The 21763-nt window shown below is 35.9% G+C and overlaps 1 protein-coding gene across 8 annotated transcripts in view; it reads right to left on the bottom strand.

Annotated features, from left to right (window-relative positions):
- ARB2A (ARB2 cotranscriptional regulator A) overlaps positions 1–21763 on the bottom strand; it is a 237773-nt gene that overhangs the window by 25141 nt on the left and 190869 nt on the right. Inside the window, exon 11 of one of the 8 annotated variants that reach the window (XM_060761784.2) lies at positions 18672–19000. The exons of the other annotated variants lie outside the window; for them this stretch is intronic. Within the exon in view, the coding sequence (XP_060617767.1) occupies positions 18933–19000 (68 nt within the window). The 3' untranslated portion in view covers positions 18672–18932. Of the gene's footprint in view, positions 1–18671; positions 19001–21763 lie in introns of those variants that run through there. 8 annotated transcript variants of the gene reach the window in all.

The raw sequence follows: 21763 nt of genomic DNA, 5'->3' as shown, positions 1-21763 counted from the left end.
TACTTCTAAAGAACAGTTATGCAACAGAAGTAAAAAGTGACAGATTGGACAGACATCTAGCAGAATTTGATGTCTCTTGTCTGTGGGGGGATTGAGTTGTGAATTAACATAAAAAAAGATGTTCCTATAAAGGTCAGAGAAAGATGCACAATACAAAACCAATAAAGACAGATCTACAATGCAAATATGCATTACGCCTCAGTTTAAAAATAATTCTAATGCTATAATCATAATGTTTTAAATTGGGAGGATTTGGTTTTCCAATTAACATTTCCAAATGTCTCGGAGGAGAAACCTATGACTAATAACAAGATCAAAGAATCCTCATTTATTTGTCTACTTCGTAAAGTTTTCTGTATCTTCGTTATGGCCAAATGACTAAGCTGCTTTACATTGATAGATCTTAGTGACATCACAGTTACTATTTTTGGCATCCCACTCAGTGTTTGCTAACAGAACATTAAATATATATCATATATTGTGTTTTACTTTTAACTCAATGTATATCTCATGGAAATCCTTTGAAAATTGGACTTATTCGTCATTAAAATATAAAAGGATCATTGATAGAATTGTAGAGCTGGAAGAGACCTTGTGGGCCATTCAGTCCAACTCCCTGCCAAGAAGCAGGAAAATTGTATTTAAAGCACTCTTGACAGATGGCCATCTCGCTTCTGTTTAAAAGCCTTCAAAGAAGGAGCCTCCACCACACTCAGGGTCAGAGAGTTTATTTATTAGGGGAAAATTGGGATGGATAGCTTGGGGAAAAAAGGGGGGGTTGAAGAGTTCAACTTACCATCTTCTCTACTGTGATCTTCCCTTGTTTCCAAATATTTTTTAACTTTGCTCTGCTTTTCTCTTTTTCTTATCTCTCATGCCATGACATTTGTTTTTTAAATCTTCTTACATATTCTTACATATTAAATCTTCTTACATATTCACCAACAATATAATGTTTTCTTGAGTCATATATTCTTTAATTAGTGACCAGTCTGTTATTTTTTCTCTTTTTTCTTGGTTGGTACTTATTATCTGTGTTAAAATGTCCATATTTATTATATCCATCATTTTCAAAATCCATTGCTTCTTTGTTGGTGTTTCTTTCGTCCTCCAATGGTGTGCGTAGTTCATTCTAGCTGCTGTCACCAGGTAGTTGAAGGGTCTTTCTTTATTTTCTTCCATTCCCATGTCTGTAATTCCCAGTAAGAAATGTTCTGGCTTAAATTGTATATATACTTTTAACATCTTCTGAATTTCTTCCTGAATGCCTTTCCAGTACTTTTTACCTGTTTTGCAGGTCCACCACATATGATTAAAAAGACCCTACTTGTTCCTTGCATTTTTGGGTAAATTCTCGCCAATTTCTGAGGGGTGATGTATCATTTGTACATAATTTTAACCAAGTCTCCTTTAAGTCATAGGCATATGTCCATTTTAATTTCTTATTCCACATATTTTCCCACTCCTCTAACTTAATTGAATGTCCAATATTTGCCACCCATTTGATCATGCATTCTTTAATTTTTTTGGTTTCCATGGACCATTCTAGTATTTTTTATATATTTTGGTTATTAATTTATTCTCTGACATCAAAATTTTGTCCTAAAATGTTTCTTTTCCCATGAATCCAATTTTCTTATCCTTGATGTAATAGTCTCTGATTTGTCTATATTGAAACCAGGAGATTTCTTTATCCAATTGGAGAGGGTCTTTTCAATGGCTCCCCCCAGGCTCTGGATCTCCTTTACTAGAGGTGCTAGACTAGTGTTCTCTCTACTACCTTTTCTTCAAGAGGGTAAAGCCCCTTTTTATTCTGCTAGGTGCTTGACAACTGATTTTTTTTAAAAAGAAGAAACAAGCTTTTAATAATGTTCTGGACCTTTATCTTTTGTTATTGTTTTGAGTTCCATACTAGGAAAAAGGTGCAATATAAATAAATATGCTACTACTGTTACTTTCCTGGAAATGTAAGGAAATTTGCCTCTGCCAATCTAGTTCCATGTATACAGCTAAATCAGGTTCCATTCTGGTTTGAATAGATTTTTCCCTTCTTCACATTTTGTCCTGTATTATTCCACATTCATGACTAGAGCAGGTCTGTCTTTTCATGCGATTGGTATGGAGATTCCTTTAGAGCAGAAAGACAGAAACCCATGGCCTATAAATAATCACTGATATTTCAGCTCAGTTGTCATGATGAACAAGATTACTGTGTACATAAACAAATCTGCTTGTTACCTATGGTGTTTTTATTTTGTTGTAAAATTATTTCATGTATATGTTTTCACAGATGTATAAAATATATGCTCAGGAAAATTGCCATGAAGTATTATTAATACACTGAAAATGGTGTATTTGTGCACAATACTCTAATCATAGATATGAAACATATTTGTATTCATACATAGTTTTCAAATTATCAGTTTTGTTACTATACAAACAAGTTAATATTATCCAAGTGAAATATCTCTTAACTTATGTCAGTGTTTTTCCAAATCCAGAGTCAGGATTTGAAGGTCTATATAGGGATGGCCCTGTGAAATCTTTAGGTCTCTTCTTTTAAATGCTGACCTCCTCCCACATCCCACCCCTCCCAATTATCTTAACAAGCTTTGATTTTTCCTTTAGTTTTGATAGTGCTTTGCCAAGAAAAATGGGACAATGCATTTTGAGAAACACAAGTCTTAAATCTCCAAGGACTTGTAGAGCCAGTTTCATGCTATTTGGATTCTGATCATGGTTCAGAAAGGGGAAAAAATCTACTTCATATAAATGCTGATGCATTTGTATGGATTTCAGTAGTGTTCCGTGCACTCAAGCTGTATTTATATCTAATATATAATTTGTGCTGTTTCTGGTTTCACAATATCCATCATCCATCTGATATTGGAAATGTACATCCATGTAATGTAGAATAGATTTAAAATGGGAGGTGAAAATTATGCAGTACTCCAGATGTTTTGGATGGCATTTCTCAGAGGTTCCAGCCAGCACAGCTAATGGTGAAGAACACTGGAAGTTACCATTCAACATCTGGAGGGTTAGATAATTTCCATCCTTGATCTAAAATGCTCAGTAAGTCTAGTAAAGCCCACACCCTTAAAATGAGATATTATTTAGACTATGAGTGAACAAAGTATAACCATGAGGTCACATGGAGGTTCCGATCTCTTCCAAAACTGCTCTTTCCTGACAGAAGCAAACTAATGTGAATTTACACTTGTGGGAAAATTTCAGCAATTCACTTAACTCAGCTGTTGGGGGCTTCAGCAATATTTAACATTAAAATAAAATCAGGTTTTCACAAACAGAAGTGGATTTCTGGTCACTTATGCCTCTCTTCATTTATTTTTAATATTTTGCACAGTGCTATAGAAGAAAATTGGCCTCCAGATTTTCCAAAGTTGGCCATTCCTGATTTTGGTAAGGAGGGTATGCTATCTCATGCTATGCTCAAGTTCCATCATTACTATCTCAAATGTAGGTAACCGAGAGTGACAGAGTGGCAGTCCTGAGTCTCAGACTCATCTATTCATCGGAATCAATACGGTCCATGTAACCATAACTGCCATGGTTGCATTATTGGGAATAATGGCTTTGAAGTAAATTATGCAGCCATTTTTGGTCCATCTTTGGTTTTGGGTCGCACCCATCACTAGGTCTTGCATCCTCAAACTTCTATGAAACCAAATTTACTCTTTGGACTGAAAGCACATTAGAACATGAGTTAAATAATAGTGCATCTGAATGTTATAGATATAATAGGATTGGTCTTCCAGATGTTGCAAATTTCAGCTTCCATCAGCTCCACCCAGCATGTTTAATGATTAAGGCTTACAGGAGCTAAAGTCTAAAACATATGGAGGTCCAAAGGTTTCTATCCTGAAACAAAGCTTTGATGTTTTAGCCTTACAGAGGCTGGACATTTCTAATGCAAGAATTGTATTATAATGAGATCCCTTTCTTTTCCTGCCATGATAAAGTTGCACACTATCAGGACAACCGTGCCATATGCTTTCTCTTAATATTTAAATCACATGACATCTTTCTACTTGTGGTAAATCCTACATCCCCAGGATTTACTTAATGAGCTAAACTAAGTGTTACCGTGAGGGCAAAGAAAGTGATCACACAGCAGTGGCGACCACATCTATGTTTCCATAATATGTATACTTACTAGACCTCCTGTAATATGCTTTAGTTATAATTTGTACAAAGTACACAGTGCTCATTACACTGTTGAAGCTTATTTTGTAAGCATGCAGAGATGTTGATATAATTACAGCAGGTTGTACAACGTTCTACAGAAAATAAGAAATCAGCCACTCAGGTTCAGGTAATTTGATCAATATATGTTGATAATCTAAAACAGCAACTGTAACATTAATCACAGCGGGACTCATAAATGATGGATAGATAACTTTGATAGAGAAACTAATTTTGTGCCCGTCAACACCCGTCCCAGAAATGGGCAGAAGTCTGCTTCTGGTTTGAAAAAAATGTCTTTTCATATTTAAATTGGGACATGGAACTTGAAACATATTTAACACATATATTGCTGTTCCTGAAGGCTTCCAGAAGAGGCTAATTCACCCTTTCTAGCCATACCAAGGGATATGCATATGTGTATGTGTAAGTGCCAGGGGAGAAGCTGCTACATAAATTAGGACTGGGAATTGTCAAATTAACAATTTGTAAGCCACTATGGGAATCCTTTTAGCTGAACTGGGTATAAATGCTCTAAATACATACATACATACATCGATACCTTGACCCAAGAGTTTAATTTGTTCTGTGACTGAACTCTTAACTCAAAATGCTCTTATCTCAAAGTGAATTTCCCCACTGAAATGCATTGAAATGCTATTAATCCACCCCCCTCAGAATTCCTCACTCCATTTCTGTTACTTTTTTTTTTACAAAAATAAGAAAATGTCCTTTATAAATAAATGCACATTCACATGGAACAATAAAAAAGAAAGTTCAACTTTAAAATGGTAGAAGCATAAAGTTGTGGCAAGGAAGCACATCTGAAGCAACAAAATGTGTTTTGCCCAGTGTAACGGCAAGGCAAAACCTGCACATTCACATGGAGCAATAAAAAAAGAAGTGGTAGAAGCACAAAGTTGTGGCAAGCAAGCACAAATTGGAGAGGCAGAAGCATCATTTTCTTCATGTGTACTCATTCCAGCCTCCCTTCCTCGCTCCCCCCCCCCCATCTCTCCCTTCATAAAGGCAACCATACCAGGAATAAAAAACCACACAAATCAACTAACCCAAAGTTCCTCAAAGCACAACAGACAGCAATCTCCCAAAGAGGACAAGAGCATGAAGCATGGAGGCGGCTCTCTTGAAGCCCTAAAGCCCTACACTCTTGCGCTAGTGTTCCCTCTCTCACTAGCGCTCACTCTGGTGCTAGTTCTTAACTCAAAATGCTGCTCTTATGTCAAAGCAAGCCCCTGGCTGAGCAACAGTTCTGAACTCAAAACACTCTTAATTTGAGATGCTCTTAAGTAGAGGTTCCATTGTACATACAAAAATATATGTGACTACAGGATCACATCATATTTACTCCTGCCTTAAATAATTTATTTTAACACATTCAGTCATCAATATTTTGCCCTACATCTATCTATCTATATATAAATGCTCTGTGCATAATGAGTACCTTAAAAACAAAAGAACCAATGAACGAAATCACACCAAATTTGGCAACAAAACATCTCACAACACAAGGAGTGACCATCACTCAAAAATATGATTTTGTCATTTGGGAGTTGTAGTTGCTGGGATTTATAGTTCACCTACAATCAAAGAGCATTCTGAACACCATCAACGATGGAATTGAACCAAACTTGGCACACAGAACTCCCATGACCAACAGAAAATACTGGAATGGTTTGGTGGCCACTGACCTTGAGTTTTGGAGTTGTAGTTCACCTACATCCAGAGAGCACTGTGGACTCAAACAATGATGGATCTGGACCATTTAGTGTCATTTCTAAGAAAAGTGTCTTTTTTCCTGTGCCAAATGTTTTGGTTGGGGCTGTCATGTAGAACAAATGGTTTCTCTTTCCAGTAAACTTTCAATCTACCTTTTTGATTCTGCTAAACAGAAATGTCCAAGAGATAAGATTTCAGCCCCACAAACATAGTCTGATGTGGTGTTAGTAGATATCTAAAATGCTCAAATAGCACAGCATCAAGTGAAGGCAAACAAAATCACACTATCATGCTAATGCAATTTAGTGGGTTGTTGTAGGTTTTTTGGGCAGTATGGCCATGCTCTAGAAGCATTCTTTCCTGACATTTTGCATGCATCTATGTCAGGCATCCTCAGGGGTTGTGAGGTTTGTTGGAAACTAGGAAAATTGGGTTTATATATCTGTGGAATGTCCAGGGTGGGATAAAGAACTCTTGTCTGTTGGAGCTAGGTGTGAATGTTTCAATTGGCCACCTTGATTAGCATTTGATGGCCTGACAGTTTTTAGGTTTGACTTATTACTGCCTGGGGGAATCCTTTGTTGAAAGATGATTAGCTATCCCTGATTGTTGCTTGTCTGGCATTCCCCTATGTTTGAGTGTTGTTCTTTATTTACTGTTATAATTTTAGAGGTTTTTTTTTACAGTACTCGTAGCCAGATTTTGTTCATTTTCATGGTTTCTTCCTTTCTGTTGAAATTGTCCACATGCTTGTGGACCTAAAAACTAAAAACCACACCTAAAAACGGTCAGGCCATCAAATGCTAATCAAGTTAGTTAATTGAAACATTCACACCTAGTTCCAACAGACAAGAGTTCTTTCTCCACCCCGGACTTTCTTCTAGAATTTCCTTCTAGAAAATGGCCATACAGCCTGAAAAACCTACAACAATCCAGTGATTCCGGACATGAAAGCCTTTGATAATGCAATTTAGGTTTTTAAAGAGAAAAGTTAAGCATGTTAAGAATTAAAATGCCAATAATACACAAAACATCAAATGTTACTAACAACAAGGACAAGAAAAATATTATGAAGGAAAAAAGAAAAGCCAGTGTTTACTCTTATTATTTGGATAAGAAAGTAATAATAATAATAAAGCAAGACTTTTCATGCTGTTGTTACAAATCTATGCAGATATGTTAATAATACTCTTTCTTGCGATGACCTTGGGTATCAGTGTTCAATGGCAGGGTGGTCTCCAATGTCTACATTGCGGCTGACCTGATGAATCAAATCCTGTGGGCCTTGAATTTCCATTTCACAAGCTTAGTATCCTATCTCATTTATGATCAACCTTGTGTAACTAAGAGACGGTTGTAGCTTAACAACTTTACTTTAGTGAGGATAACTGGGGCTCTGAAAATTGCATTATAAAATGTACTTAACAACACAGCTGCTAATAGGCCTTAATGATTCTTGATTATGTTTCAATGAAAGGCAACTGAGTAACAGACTACTGATCTTGTAGATCAAACAACTTTTTTCTGCTGCTTCTGCATAGATTGCAGCTGCTGCCTACTTCTTATGCCAGTGCAAACATAACTGCAGAACAGACAATCGCAAAATAAATATCCTAATTGATAAAACACAATTCTGGCATACTGAAAACAGCTCTGCCTGATTCAAAGCTCACACTGACAACTAAACAAAACTTTTGAAATATTTTGATGTAAGCTAAAAGGTATATTCCTTGCTAGAGCTTGTAAATGTTTATTTGATGGTTTAGCTCATGAATGAAAGTGGTATTTTAACATGGAGGAATAGATACTATAATGAAACTGATCGCTATGAGTTTTTACACATTTCTCATGATGAGTATTATTGATAGCAAAAACAGTCACAATGCAGAATGTCTTCTTACTTGCCAAACACCCTACTTGCTGAAATGTATATTAACTCTGCAAAGTGCAAGTAAATAATGACGAGACATCCCGGCCTGTCTGATAATCTTTGACAACAATTCTAACAGTATCATTGTGGCCACTGGAGAAACCCGCATGTACTAAACCCTGACCCACCGAGCCTTTTATCTGCATGTGTACTCTCCACAGGCCAAGCAAATAAAGGCCAACTGATAATTTACACATGAATGAACTTTCTCTACAGAGTAGGCACCAGAGACATTTCTTTTCTCTGTTACCGAGAGAAAAGCAGCCAGGTCTGAGCTTGTCTCACCAGAAATCATACAAGTGAAACAGTGATATGTTCAAAAATGGCAGATCAGCAAAGGAAAGCTGCTCTGAATGCCTGATAAAAATGGCAGCCACAAAGGACGAAAGGAATATTTAGTTCGAAACAGGACTCAGAGTAACAATGGGTCTTTTTTCCTATTCCAAACAGGTAGAGCCTTACAAACTGAAATGGAGATACAATCCTGATAGAAGATTACACAAGATACCTGAATAGGAATCTTTAAAGAATTTAACCTGCATTTTAATGAAGTACGAACCTTGGCCTCTGTGGCATCTATCAGTCATTATCAGCACATCCAACTTCCCCACAATGACTTAATTTTTTGAAAAAAATGTGTCGCCCTTCTTGGCTATTCATTTATATTTTGCATTCACCTTATCCTAAATGCTCAAGGTCAGTAATAAAAAATGTATAAACCGGCAACATTTTTATAATGAGCTTATTACTAACATGTTTTAAAAACATTTTAAAGGTCAAGATGAAGAAGAAATCTAACAAAAGGAAGATACACTTTAACCAAGATACAACATGGTTTGGCGAAGTAAGGAATTAGATGATTGCTATACAAGGCTTTCCATGATCCAAAAAGGCCATTTGTTTCACAGGTGATCATGGGGATATAGTGGCCCTATGTTTGCATCATTATTAATGTATGTAAAAACAATACCACATTAAAAGAACTAATCTGATGTCGTTATCCAGTAACTATATAAAAAAGAATAGGTAAGTGTGGATAAATCATCTAAATTAGCATAGATGATTCACAACCGCAAAGTCTTTTTTGGTAGTGCTATATAATCCTAGTCTGTGGTATCAAAGAGAATTCTCTTGAAGACTTCTGCGCTTTTGTGACTTCCATCCACACTGCTACAGGAAAGAAGGCGCTTACTTCTCTCTGTAACAAATTCTTGCTAATAGTAATTTAGAAACACAATTTGTTATTCAGATAGATGACTTCATTTTGGTCTCCATCAAAAGTTAGAAACCATATTACGTTGCCATTAGATGAGAACAGAGCTTCATTCTTGCCATCTCTTCAGGATTCAGGTTGAATATAAAAAAGTCAAGGAGTTTTATCTTCATACATTCAGATATGCATACCTGATCCAGACCTGTGAGAAGTGGAATGTAACTATTCATTCGGTTTTGTACCTCTTTGGATGTTCCAAAAATGGCATTTAACTACAAAAATCAGTCAAAATCTGATTCATCCAATTTCACTGATTACATAGGAAAGCTTAAGGTGCAAGGTACCATGTATATGTAACTTTCGGCTACTCTCCCTAACCTGCACTGAGACAGACTTCAATAGCATTGTCTGTTACATTGATGACAATGCTTCAGAGCTGATTTTACAAGCCATAGCTGATTCAAAGACTTTATAAAGATTCTTCATAGTCTTAATAGTTTCTTCTAGGTTATTCTAGTAGACGTGCGCGCGCATGTGTGTGTGCTTTCAAGTTGTCTGTTGACTTATGTTAGTTTCACATGGTTTTCTTTGGCAAGGAATACTCAGAGGTGGCTTTGTCAGTTCTTTCCCCATAACACTGGTAAATGCTGAACATTAAACTTTAGATTTACTAGATTCAGTCATAACTAAATCTTCAGAATTGTAGATGCCCTTGTAATCTATTCTCTTACAACTAAATAGCAAGAAAAATTCAAGACTTGATGGATTTATGGCCACACATTCATAAACTTGTACACTTTGACACCTGTCTAGGATCTGAGTGGAGACAAGCAGATCCAAAGCTTATATTGTATGTTTTACATTATGCAAGAGAAGACTGTCTTGGCTGGATTGCCTCACTGTAACAATACAGATTTGATTTTGCTCATTTTACTTCAATACATAGCTTTTTTTATTGAGGGCACATTCAGACAAGCCCAAAAACCAGGCCCTGTCTCGGTTTCTAATGAGACAGGTCCCGCCTCTGATAAAAACACAAAAACTTGGTTTGTTCTAAATTTGATACCCCATTAGATACCGGTCTGGCTGAAAGACCAAGGTCTAATGGGGTATTGGGTCTGTGGAGACGAACTTCTGGGTAGTACTCGGACTACCCCGAGGGTCGGTATCCATTACCATCTCAAACCTTTACATAATTTTCATAAAATTATGAAAACATAACATCTAAGATGGCCTCCACCCAACCTAAAGAGGTTTAGTAATTCCTTTTTCCCTAATGTCATCTTATTTCTAAAAGCTGTTCCAAACCAATCTAGAAGATTTTAAATGAATCTTTAGGGAACAGAGATCCTACACTAAGCAGCAGCCACTGAGAATTCTATAAATGCATTTATACAGATTCTTGTTTGGCACTATTAAAAGAATGTATGGTAATGTATGGCATATCAATCAACTTTTATCAGAAATCATAAAGCAATAGCATACAAATACACCCTAGTCAATATTTTAATGTTATAGTGTACTTTATTGACCAATAAGTGCACTTTCAGGTCAGCTTTGGGACTATACATGTGACACAAATGCAGTGCACATTGTCATGTGTTGATTTGTCCATTTAGCAGCTGTACATTCATTTAGCATCGGGTACCCAATTAGTACATATACAGAAGTGGAGACACCAGTACACATAGACATTTTTACTCCTTCCTCATGCCAGAATATATTATTTCATGGAAAGTATGTGTGAATTATCTGTCAACCTGAAATTTATTTTCCAAGGGCATTTCATTGGAGTGCTTTCACTGATGTGAGTGCCCTTTGCCTAAAGAGGGAAAATCAGAAACAACCTGCTCACTGAATAAATAGAATATGTCAAAACTGACCACTTATTTCAGCATCTAACTTAGTCAATAACCCCCACCCCCAATGTCTCAATAAACAATTCAGACTATAAATTAAGTGAGAGGAAAGTTAAATAGCAAAATGAGATTCTGGACTTCTAGATTATGGATACAGCAATTACCATATTTTGGCATGCCAGTACAAGTCTCTCACAATAAGGATAAGCACCTATCAATAGATGTGTTAATCCATTTCTCACAAATATTGGGGGCATCTGGGCCAGATTTGCATAAATTCATTCATTCATAAGTCTGTTTCATCCAATTTCTGCACTGGTCTGTAATTTTAACACATAAACATTTGCCTTTATTATCACATACAATTTTCCCAGATACAATTTTTAGCAACTTTCTCTAAGCATCACTCATGACACAATTGAGCCAAAATGTACCACAAAAATTTGAGAAATGTACAATCTGCAGAATAACCGTGTTCTTAGCTGGATATCATTCAAAGGCACTGTGTCTTTGAATATCAGTGTTAGTCTGGAATATCAGTTTACAAAAGGGATCTTGTAGCACCTTAGAGACTGGGAGAACAAAAGTGGTAGTACAAGCATTCATAGATGAAGTCTACTGTCTCAGATTTAGTCTCAAAGGTGCTACAAGATCCCTTTGCATATATCTGTATATTCATCTGGGCGATACAAACTAAGTTGGTTCACTTAAAAATGCAAATGAAACAAAATTCTCTCCCATCCGTACAAAACAGTTTTGAGTTAACTTTTTGTCTCTCCAGACAAGTTTGGTGAAACTTTATATGTCACATTCCAATTGTTATGATAGAACATAATTATAAACAAAAATTATATGACCTCTTAAAAGTTTTCTGAGGTGGTTCTGCTATTGAAATTATGCAAAATAGGACTTTTCAAGCTATCTTAACTGTGGAACAGAAGTGCTCCTAGTACCTATATTTTTTGCCTTCATGCACCATGAAAAACACCATTGTACTTTTCCTGTTTTCTTGGTGTCTTTTCAGTGTTAACGCTGAAAAGTCTTGTTTTAATATATACTGTACATCTCTGGACTGGTTTATGTCTCTTTCTGTTTTTGATAAATGTTCTTTTGTGTTGGCAGAATACAAACCTATTAAATACAGTTATTAAAAATACTAATTTAGTATTTGATTCATTAAATGTATATTCATTGTTTGAGACTTTCAAATTCTCAACAAGCTCATATGGGAGAAACCAGTCATTAAGTTCTCCTGGTTTACCCTATTATTGATCAAAATCAACTGGAGGCAAACTGGAACCCAATGGAATTGATACCAATAGTGTTTGAACCACCAGACAGAAGTCTGGCCACTAAAGTTCGCACAAGGAATGGCTTCTGAACACTTTTCAAAGGCAGTCCCATGTAGAGAATGTTGTTGTTCTCATGTGTCTTCAAGTGATTTCTGACTTACGTCAACTCTAAGGCAACTCTGTTATGGGGTCGCCTAGGCATGGTTTGTTCAGATAAGGTTTGCTTTGCCTTCTTTGGAAGCTCAAAAAGTGTGTCTTGCCCAAGATCACCCAGAGAGCTTCCATGGCTGAGTGGGAATTCAAACCTGGTCTCCAGCATTGTACAATACTGGTTTGACACAGTAGTCTAACCAAGAACTAATTAAAACAGAAATCACTGTTGTGATATTCTAAGAAGGAGTCAAAACTGTCTTAGGGAAACAGAAACAGAAAAGTTGAGGTAAAACATTTGTTAAGCAACAGAGAATGTATTCCTATTTCATACACTATGTTCAGCAGTATATACTGCTAACAAACTTGTCATTCTCATATTTTCTTTATGGTGAGAAGACAACTTGTCATATCTTCTATGGATTGCTTTCACTTGATTTAGATCTGCAAATGATACATGTAGAATAAGAGGGAACAATATGACAAAATTAGAAATAAGTTTTAGAAATACGAATCAGTTTCCAGCACTATTTTCTACTTTATGTCAACAGATGAGGCCCATCTGTTATTGTCCTACTTCTCACTGATATTTGAATAGCTTCTCTGGTGCCAATGTTTTTGTCATAATCAACCATAGATAGGGTTGGAGTAATGTACAAAGTATTTTCTATTCTCTATATTTCTCCTTATGTACCATCAATGTTCCTATATAACTTGAACACTGGGATAGGAGCATAAGAATGTTCCTTTCAGTGAAGTGCCTTATATCTTTAGTCCATTAAATTTAATACTGTTTTCACTGAATTGCAATGGTTCTTATTTATTTATTTATTTATTTGGGGTTCTTTTACCCCGCCCTTCTCACCCCGAAGGGGACTCAGGGCGGCTTACAAAAGCAAAGGCACAATTTGATGCCTGCATCATAAAGACAATCAAACACAGAATTACATCAATACACAGTTAACAACAAATATACATTATAACCATAAAATCAATAAAACCAAATACAAACCCAATTTCTCCTCTTACATGGTCAGCGTTCGCTACTCATAGATCTAGTTTTACGTTCCACTTCATCAATCCTGCTGGTCTTACTCGCCTGGTTGTCTGATTTAGTTGCCAGAGTGCCCAAAGGCCTGGACCCATAACCAAGTCTTCACCCTTCTCCTAAAGGCGAGGAGGGATGATGATGCCCTGATTTCCCCCGGGATTGAGTTCCACAGGTGAGGGGCCACCACTGAGAAAGCCCTGCTCCTCGTCCCCACCAGCCTCACTTGTGACAGTGGTGGGGTCGATAGCAGGGCCTCCCCAGATGATCTCAGACTTCGAGGTGGGCCTTTCCCACATATAATCTGGAGATACCATGGATTGAATTTGGGATTTGCTAAATAGAAAACACATACTTTACTACTCCAATAATGTCCTTGAAAGTAGTGGGTCATATTTTTTCTATAGAGCTGGAAAAAAAAATCATAGAATGAACTGATTCCCTCAACTTATGAAAAAGAAAGTCAATAGTCAGTTAAGCAGGGCCACCCCGCGGGTACACTTTACTGGGTCCAGAGATAAAGTACAAAGGACAAGACCAGTCCATAACTATTAGAATTGTGAAAAAGACAAATAAAAATAAACTCTATGTCATGATTAAGGACATTTATAGATACTTGTATCTATGCACCTATTGCCAGATCTGCTGGTTCCAATCAGAAGAATTTTTAGTTATCTGAAGCAATGCCTAAACAGGAAAAGAAGCCCTTTCATCTTTTCTACTAAGGGAGGAGGAGCTAAATAGTGATTTTGTAATAGAAAAAGGACAGAAAATTAGTTTTTAAGTTAGTTAGCCTAATGTCGCATTAAAGCAAAGGCACCCACCAGGTCTTGAAAATGTGCTATCCTGCACAAAACATTTTTTGATCATCCAGGAATATGAGGATAACATTGGCTTGAAAAAAATGTATGATAGTATGGCAATATTTTCATCTGCTTACTGATGGAAAAGAACAGTAACAATCAACCAAATAAAATGGATGCTTCTGTTTCATACAGTATGTTTATCATAACTACTTCTATAATATTGTTTAACTCATCACATGGCCATTATAGTTCTTAATCATTAGGTTAAATATACATTATTGCACTAAACAACATGTTAAAGTCTATTTTTTTTTGCTTCTCAGCATTTTATCTTCAAAGATGTCCAGTAATCTAGCATTACATACACAAGTGTCTGTGTGACACTTATAAAGCACAAAATAATACGACAAATTAAGTGTGGTTCATGTATTCCATATGTCTAAATGTTTCTGCTTTTGAAAGTTTTCTTATCCTCTAACACAAACAGAGTTTATCTTTGTGCCTGTCTGACATCTTGGTTGGACAGCTAATTATTCAAGATACACATAAAGGCCACAGCATTCCCCCTTGGCATACCAACAAAATGTGTTTGGTCTTTTACTCAGCTTCCCTGAGAGCATACTAAATATTCCATTCAGTAAAAGACCACACAGTGAAGATACATGGAATAGATGCTGCCAATGCTTTTATGATACACGCTTTCACGTTGCCTTTCGACTTATGGCAACTTCATGAATTTCATAGGGTTTTCTTTAGGCAAGGATTACTCAGAGATAGTTTTGGTAGTTCCTTCATCTGAAATATAACCTAAAGCACCTGATATTATCTATTCTAAATCTTATAAGCTCCTGACACCAAAAAATAACCAAATCCCAATGTAATATAAGAAAATGGGAACTTACGAACAGGAAATAAAAAAACCTCAAGAGACTATCCTTTGGAAGTGGAAAATGAGTGGGCAGAAGAGTGAAGAAGAAGGAAGGAAATAAATTTTACTTTTCTTTACTGCTCTTTCTTCTGTCATTAGTAGCTTCTTTCACTGAACTTCACATAAATAGTCAGCAAAACAACAGAATTTTGTTGGTGAAGGGGAAAGGGAGGAAGGGAAAAAAGGGGTGAAGGGGAACTGGCTGCAAATGCATACAGCTACATTTTCTTTACTAATGAATCAAATCCAAGAAATTTACACATCTGAAGCCAAGACAACCTTAAGTTTTGAAAACAATCACTCTTTAGGACCTTGTACTGTTACCTAGCCATTTTTTGTTTCCAGCTAATAACAAATTCTTAAAGACAATATTGGCAATTTTTCATTAACTGTGTTGAAACTAAATTACTGTTCTAAACAGCTGTCAATGCTTATCTAGATTTTTTTTGACAAAGACCTAAAAGAAGAAATGTCACAACCAAGAAAACACACCACCTTCCAAGAGTCATCATGTTCTTATTAGATTTTTTCTCTTTCTGACTCATTAAAAACATCAGGGAGAGACTGTCCAAGTAGTAAAGAGAAGACTACACATGCCTAAGAGAGAAAGTTGCAAGACATCTGTTGGAAAAGCTGCATAATTACTAGCAAGTTTCTAAAATTCCATTTATGGACAAGGTATCAGATCATGTGATAGGATCCCAGTTCCAGCGGTTCTGGAATGACATCAATTAGATCCATTTCAATCTAGCTTCAGGCCTGCTTATGGATCAGAGATAGTTGTGGGCACTTTGATGGATGACCTATGATGGAAGTAAGATACAGGTGATTCTGGTCAATCTCAGAGAACATGGATACAAGATGAATGGTTGAAGACCCATGTTTACTGCTTGAGGGCTATATTTGCACAAAGTTACTGTGACAGATGCAGCTGTTCTTACAAAGATCACAGTAACAAAAGTTTTAGTTATATCCCATTTGGATAACACACTTCAGCGGAACAGTTGCACTGGCTGCTCTTCTGTTTCTGGGCATGATTTGAAGTGCTGGTTGTGAACTAAATGATTTGAATCTGGATAACCTGAAGGAATGTTTTCTCCAATACGAGGCTGTTTGGGATTTGAGAACCTTGGGACCATTCTCTAGGTCTTGCCATTTTCAGAAGAACAGTAGGTGGAAACACAGAACAGTATCTTCTTTGTGGCTGCTCCCAAGCTCTACATCATCATTCTAAGGAAGCTAAACATGTTCCTTCTCTGTATTAGTGGGTCTTTGGTCTCTCCTGTAAATTGGGTTCAAGGCCCCATATGGACACCAAAATCAGTGGATTGTTGTCCCATAATAAAGAACGGTGTATTAAAATAGTGTCCCTTATATAAAATGGAAAAATGAAGATTTCTTTTTAAGAAAGTTTTAGGGTGGATATTTTCCACCTGGGAATGGTTGAATCTTTGTATCTGTAGATACAAAAGCCGCTGACATGGAGAACCGACTGTAAATGTTTTATTTCTTGTTTAATCTCTTTTGGGAGAAAGGTAGGATATGAAATAAAAAATACAAAGTTCTTTACTCATTTGCTTCATCATTTATTAGCATAAATACAGATTTATATGATTAAATCAAGCAATGATTACTCTATGACAAATGGATTACACTCAAACTTTTCTCCCTGTTTTCTCATTATAAAATTTCAAATAATCAAAATCACATTGAAGAGTTATAATAAAGATACAAACATCATGGCTGTTGAATGAATCTAAACAATTCTGTTATGCTGACAGTTTGAACAAAGTATCTTGAAATTTACCTGTCCAATTTTGTATCTACATCCTTTGAACATAACTTTTTTATTTTATCTAAAATCCTTTGCTTTTTCCTGTTTTGCCCAAAGACTGCCTGTAAGGACAATGGTCTCAGGTGGAAAGCCAATGTATATTCCTTTGGTCTTAGCTGAGTCAACAAGATCTTTCCTTTAGCTTACTGTGATTGATTTTTAGTTAGAGTTTTCAGTTCTGCTTCTATTTTAATGTGTTTTCCATGTTCTCAGAAATTATATTTTATTTGGAAATATCAAAGATTAGTCATTTTTCTGCAAATTGATTATATCTCAAACTCTTTGTCATATATTGACAAAATATTTGTTTTTATTTCAGTTTTAGAATAATATATCAGCATTCTATCTCAACATCAGTGTTCTCATTCTGTCTTTAGTTTTTGAAATCTATTTATCACAGATGGACTGGGGAAAACAAACTCAAGAGAGAATAAAAAAGTTCATAATATAGAAAAATATGTGTGGGTTGGAGTGACCAACTGGGAGATCTAACATAATAAAAGAAAATATTTTTAAAGATAAGCCAGGTATTTTGGTTGTGATTTATTATAATAGCAAATATTATATTTTATCAGGGCTTAATCACATCTTAGATGTAATTCAGAGAAACCCATCACTTAGGAAGGGCTCTTATAATGCATGCACACTGCAAATTAAACAAATTACACTAAACTATGGATAAGAAAGTGCAAGAAGTCCTCATACATCAAGTGTCCACCAGTCAGTAAATATGAAAGTGGTTCAATTAAAAGGAATTACAAACAGTTCATAATCAGGGAGAGAAAAGTCAGAGGACATCTGAAAGTATGTAAAAGTTCTGATGCTTAGCATGTGGCTATTTTTAGTCAAATGTTTGCTTTTGGGGACTGAAGAGATTGTATAATTTTGGTCCTCTGCCACTGTAATTGCCAGAAGTCTTCTAATTAGAGTAAATCTTGAAATAAAAAAGTGCGCAGGTAAACATGTTTGGAGGGCTTAAATATCCTGAAGGCACCTGCTCCCATCTTGAAAGTTACTTGAATGGGAGACCACCAATTAGGTGCAGTGGGTTGTATTTCAGTGGAAAGCAAAGAATATTCTTTAAGAAAATCCTACGCAATTCTTGTGGTCACCATAAGTCAACAGAAGACTTGAAAGCACACGCACAAACTCATATTGAGGTACAGACAAAGAGAAACGGAGAGAAGGCATGTTATGAAGCATGATTCTGACTAGTCAAGAATTGTTTCTAGACAGAAAACCACAAATTAAGAATGTTCCTGCCTTTTCCAAGAGACCATCATTGGAAGTGTTGCTCTAAGTGTCTGCATATTACAGCGGCATCCAAAAGTGGAACGATTTCCTAAGAAAGGACTCTGATGCACACTCTGTTGATGTTGCAATGCCAGACCAAACCTTTCCCTATTCTTGCAGGTCTTTTAAAAACTACTGCTACTACAAACAGTAATAATAATTTTTATTCTTGCAGGACTTAAAAACAATCATCCTTTAAACATTAAGGTGTTTTACCTGTTTGCAAAGCTTTGTTTGAAAACTGCCCTTTTCCTTTTTGCACTAATACTTCTCTATTTTTAGTATGTTGCTTTTACATTTCCTTATATATATTTTAGTTATATGTTTTAGATTGAGAGCTTTGCCAACAGGGCAACTCATAAATAAAACAAACAAATAAAGATTATTGGGAAGAGGCTGGGATTGTTATTGGAAACTTCGATGTACCAGTTAAACTTAGTCTGGGGGTAACAGAGGGACTATTCACCAAAGCTCATCCCTATTCTCTTTTTTGAGCTGGTCCTTGAGAAGTGTTTTGGTTGTCACCATTCAGTCAGAAACCAAAAGATAATTTCTATACCATGCAGAGTCTCCCTTTCAGTCTGGTGAACTACAGTCATGAATTATTTCCTCAAATATGTTTCCAGCATGACAACACTACTTTATTTTGTAAGATGTACTGGAGCTGAAAAACACAGCAGGGTCAACTGTGGTTGGCAGCTGTCCTAAACAGAAAAGAAAAGAAGCAGAAGTTGTGCATGCACCATCAGTAACACCAAGTGCCATGAAACAGTTGTCAAAGATGAAATATATGTTTACATGGAATTGACAGAATGGTCCTTGTGGAGAACTATTTTCAAAAGATATCTAGTAGGGAATATTTATTTTCTTAATAAGGATTAAAAGATACAAAAAGGAAGGAATCCATGATTAGATGCTTTAAATTGATGCCTTAGTATTTAATAAATGCACAACTATGGAATTTGTCTAATTCAAGGATACAAGACACTTGCCTTTTATCCCTCTGGTTTGGAAGTTACTGTTCCACTTATCTGAAGAGCTATAAACACTCAGATTCAAACTTGCATATCCACATTGCACAGTATTTCTAAACAAAGTTACAAATTATACAAGCTGAAGATGGGAAAACATTTCCCATCACAAAACGGTACTATGCAAATATGCTAAATATTGGTTTTGTTAAATTAAGCGTATCTTGTAATAAATATGGCCAGAGATTCAGCTCCAATTAGTTTAAAGTACAAAGTATTTGCATTCAATTTGATCTAGATGTTGGATGAAAATAAATCATTGGGAACAAGATGTCCTTTCTATTGGCAAGATTCTTCATTGCTGCTTCTCATTTTATGACACCAAATTACATGAATATGTACAAGATGCCAAGATGCCAAAATGTTCTAAATACATGATTTGAGATGAAACATTTTATATAGCACAGATTCTTTTAAATGCAGAGATTTTGAAAAATGGTGGAGAATTCTAATTGTTTAAGCAGAACTATTCATCTCATATCGATGTTTGTTTGTGGGCAGAGAATATAAGCCCATTTTCTCAAGATATTTTGTGTTCACTATAAATATTTAAAATGCCTCATTTCCAAGAGGGAGTTCATGACAGATGTGTTATTTTCCCCTCCATCTTTAATAGCATCATTGTGTCTAATCAACCCATGACAGTATAGAAAAAGTAGATCATTGCATTTGCAGCAGAGAAGGAGCTATGCTACGATAAAGAAAAGGTACTGATTTTAAGCATTTTACAAGAAAGTTCTCAAGTAGCCCAGAGAGCTTTCACTTATTTATGCACCACCATATGATACAGCCTCTTGCCTGTAGCATTACAAATTATAGACAGGCTTGGTACAAAATGTTCTCCAGGTGTTAACAGACCAACTGCACCACTATTTCTTATTTATGTACTGTCTAGCAATAGAAGACAAATTACTACAGATGAAGCAAATGTGATTAAACAGGTCTTCAGAAGTCAAAAAAGGTTTGGGGTTACCTCGTATGACCCTTCCTCTAGGGTCAGAACTGTATTTTTAAGACAAACACAGAATAAAAATGTTCAACAATCCATTGCAAGCTCACAGCTGGAAACCTTAGTTCTTGTCTGTACTGAGAATTCAGCCCCCTCTGGCAATGGGACTAAAAAAAGTCAAAAAATATTCCTTTAAACGGCTTTGCCTGTTTCCTTCCAGCATAATGACAATACTAAATGGATGCTAATATGGAAAGGCATAACATGAAATTTGTAAAGTAATACACTAAACGATAAAATTGGAAGAAGAAATGATGATAACGGTGTGATGCATAAATGGGAAACAAAGTATTTATATGTGTTAAGAATGAGTGCAGTTCTTCTTAAAAGTTTCAATTAAAACATATACACTATTTCTTTCACCTGATTGTAGCCCCATATGGCAAGGTCAGCCCTTTCAGTGAACAAACAGCTCAGTCGCCTCCAGTGTAGCTGTTATCTTCCTCAACAAGGGGAGACATTTGGCACAGCCTAAAGCTGGGGCATGAACCCTGGCTAAGCTTAAGACATTTATCTGACAGCATCAGCTGACACTCCACAAACACATTTGCTCTCCATGACCCCAGAGCATTTGTGATTAATCAAAAATGTATCTTGAATCTTGAGAACAAGCTACAAGCAGGCACACACAAAAAAAGAATATGCTCTCGATCTCGCTTATCGACTCAAGAGGTATATTGAATTTAGAAATAGCAAATAGAATAAAATGATCAATATGTTCTCACTTGTCCATGGAAGAGCAAACTTTATCCCTCCAGCAAAAGACATTGATCATGTAAATGTTCGAGATTTTTTAAAAAAGCTTTAAAAAAGCCAAACCATGATATTTCTAGGGATAGAGGGGAGTGTTAGAGAGAGCATGTTTACCACAACGGTACAGAAAAGTATGGAAGCATCATCATATACGGACGTTCTTTTGAGCCGCAGCTAAAGTTTTTATACAATTATGTTCTCCTCTAACACACGTTGGTGTAGACTGTTGCCAATAGATCTTAATAAAACATTATAAAGGGGGGAATTTTAAAACTTAATGAAGTCACATAATCTGCTTCCGAGAAAGCTCCCTGACTTAATTTAAATGAGACACAGTTATAACATATCCCCTATGCACTGTTTACAATTTATAATTTATGTCTCTATTCGAAATACACTCCTTTCTTCAGTCATCAGCTAAGTGATATGATTAGCATTTGAATATCATAATATTCTACTTTTAAAAAGCTAGAATAAAAGCTTTTATGTGTTTAATGTTTCTATCCATGTTTTAAATAACATCATTTTAATTAAGTCTAATTAATAAGGAGAAAAAGATATGGAGAACACAGATAATGAGCACATACCCGTGCTCATCACAAAATGGATATAACTATACTTTCCAAAACTGTACATTTTTTCATTCTTCCTTTCTTAAATTACAAGTCTCTTGT

Source organism: Anolis sagrei, chromosome 2 (assembly GCF_037176765.1).
Source record: "Anolis sagrei isolate rAnoSag1 chromosome 2, rAnoSag1.mat, whole genome shotgun sequence".
In the NCBI taxonomy this organism is placed as follows: Eukaryota; Metazoa; Chordata; class Lepidosauria; order Squamata; family Dactyloidae; genus Anolis; species Anolis sagrei.
This window is presented reverse-complemented; position numbering and strand designations above follow the sequence as displayed.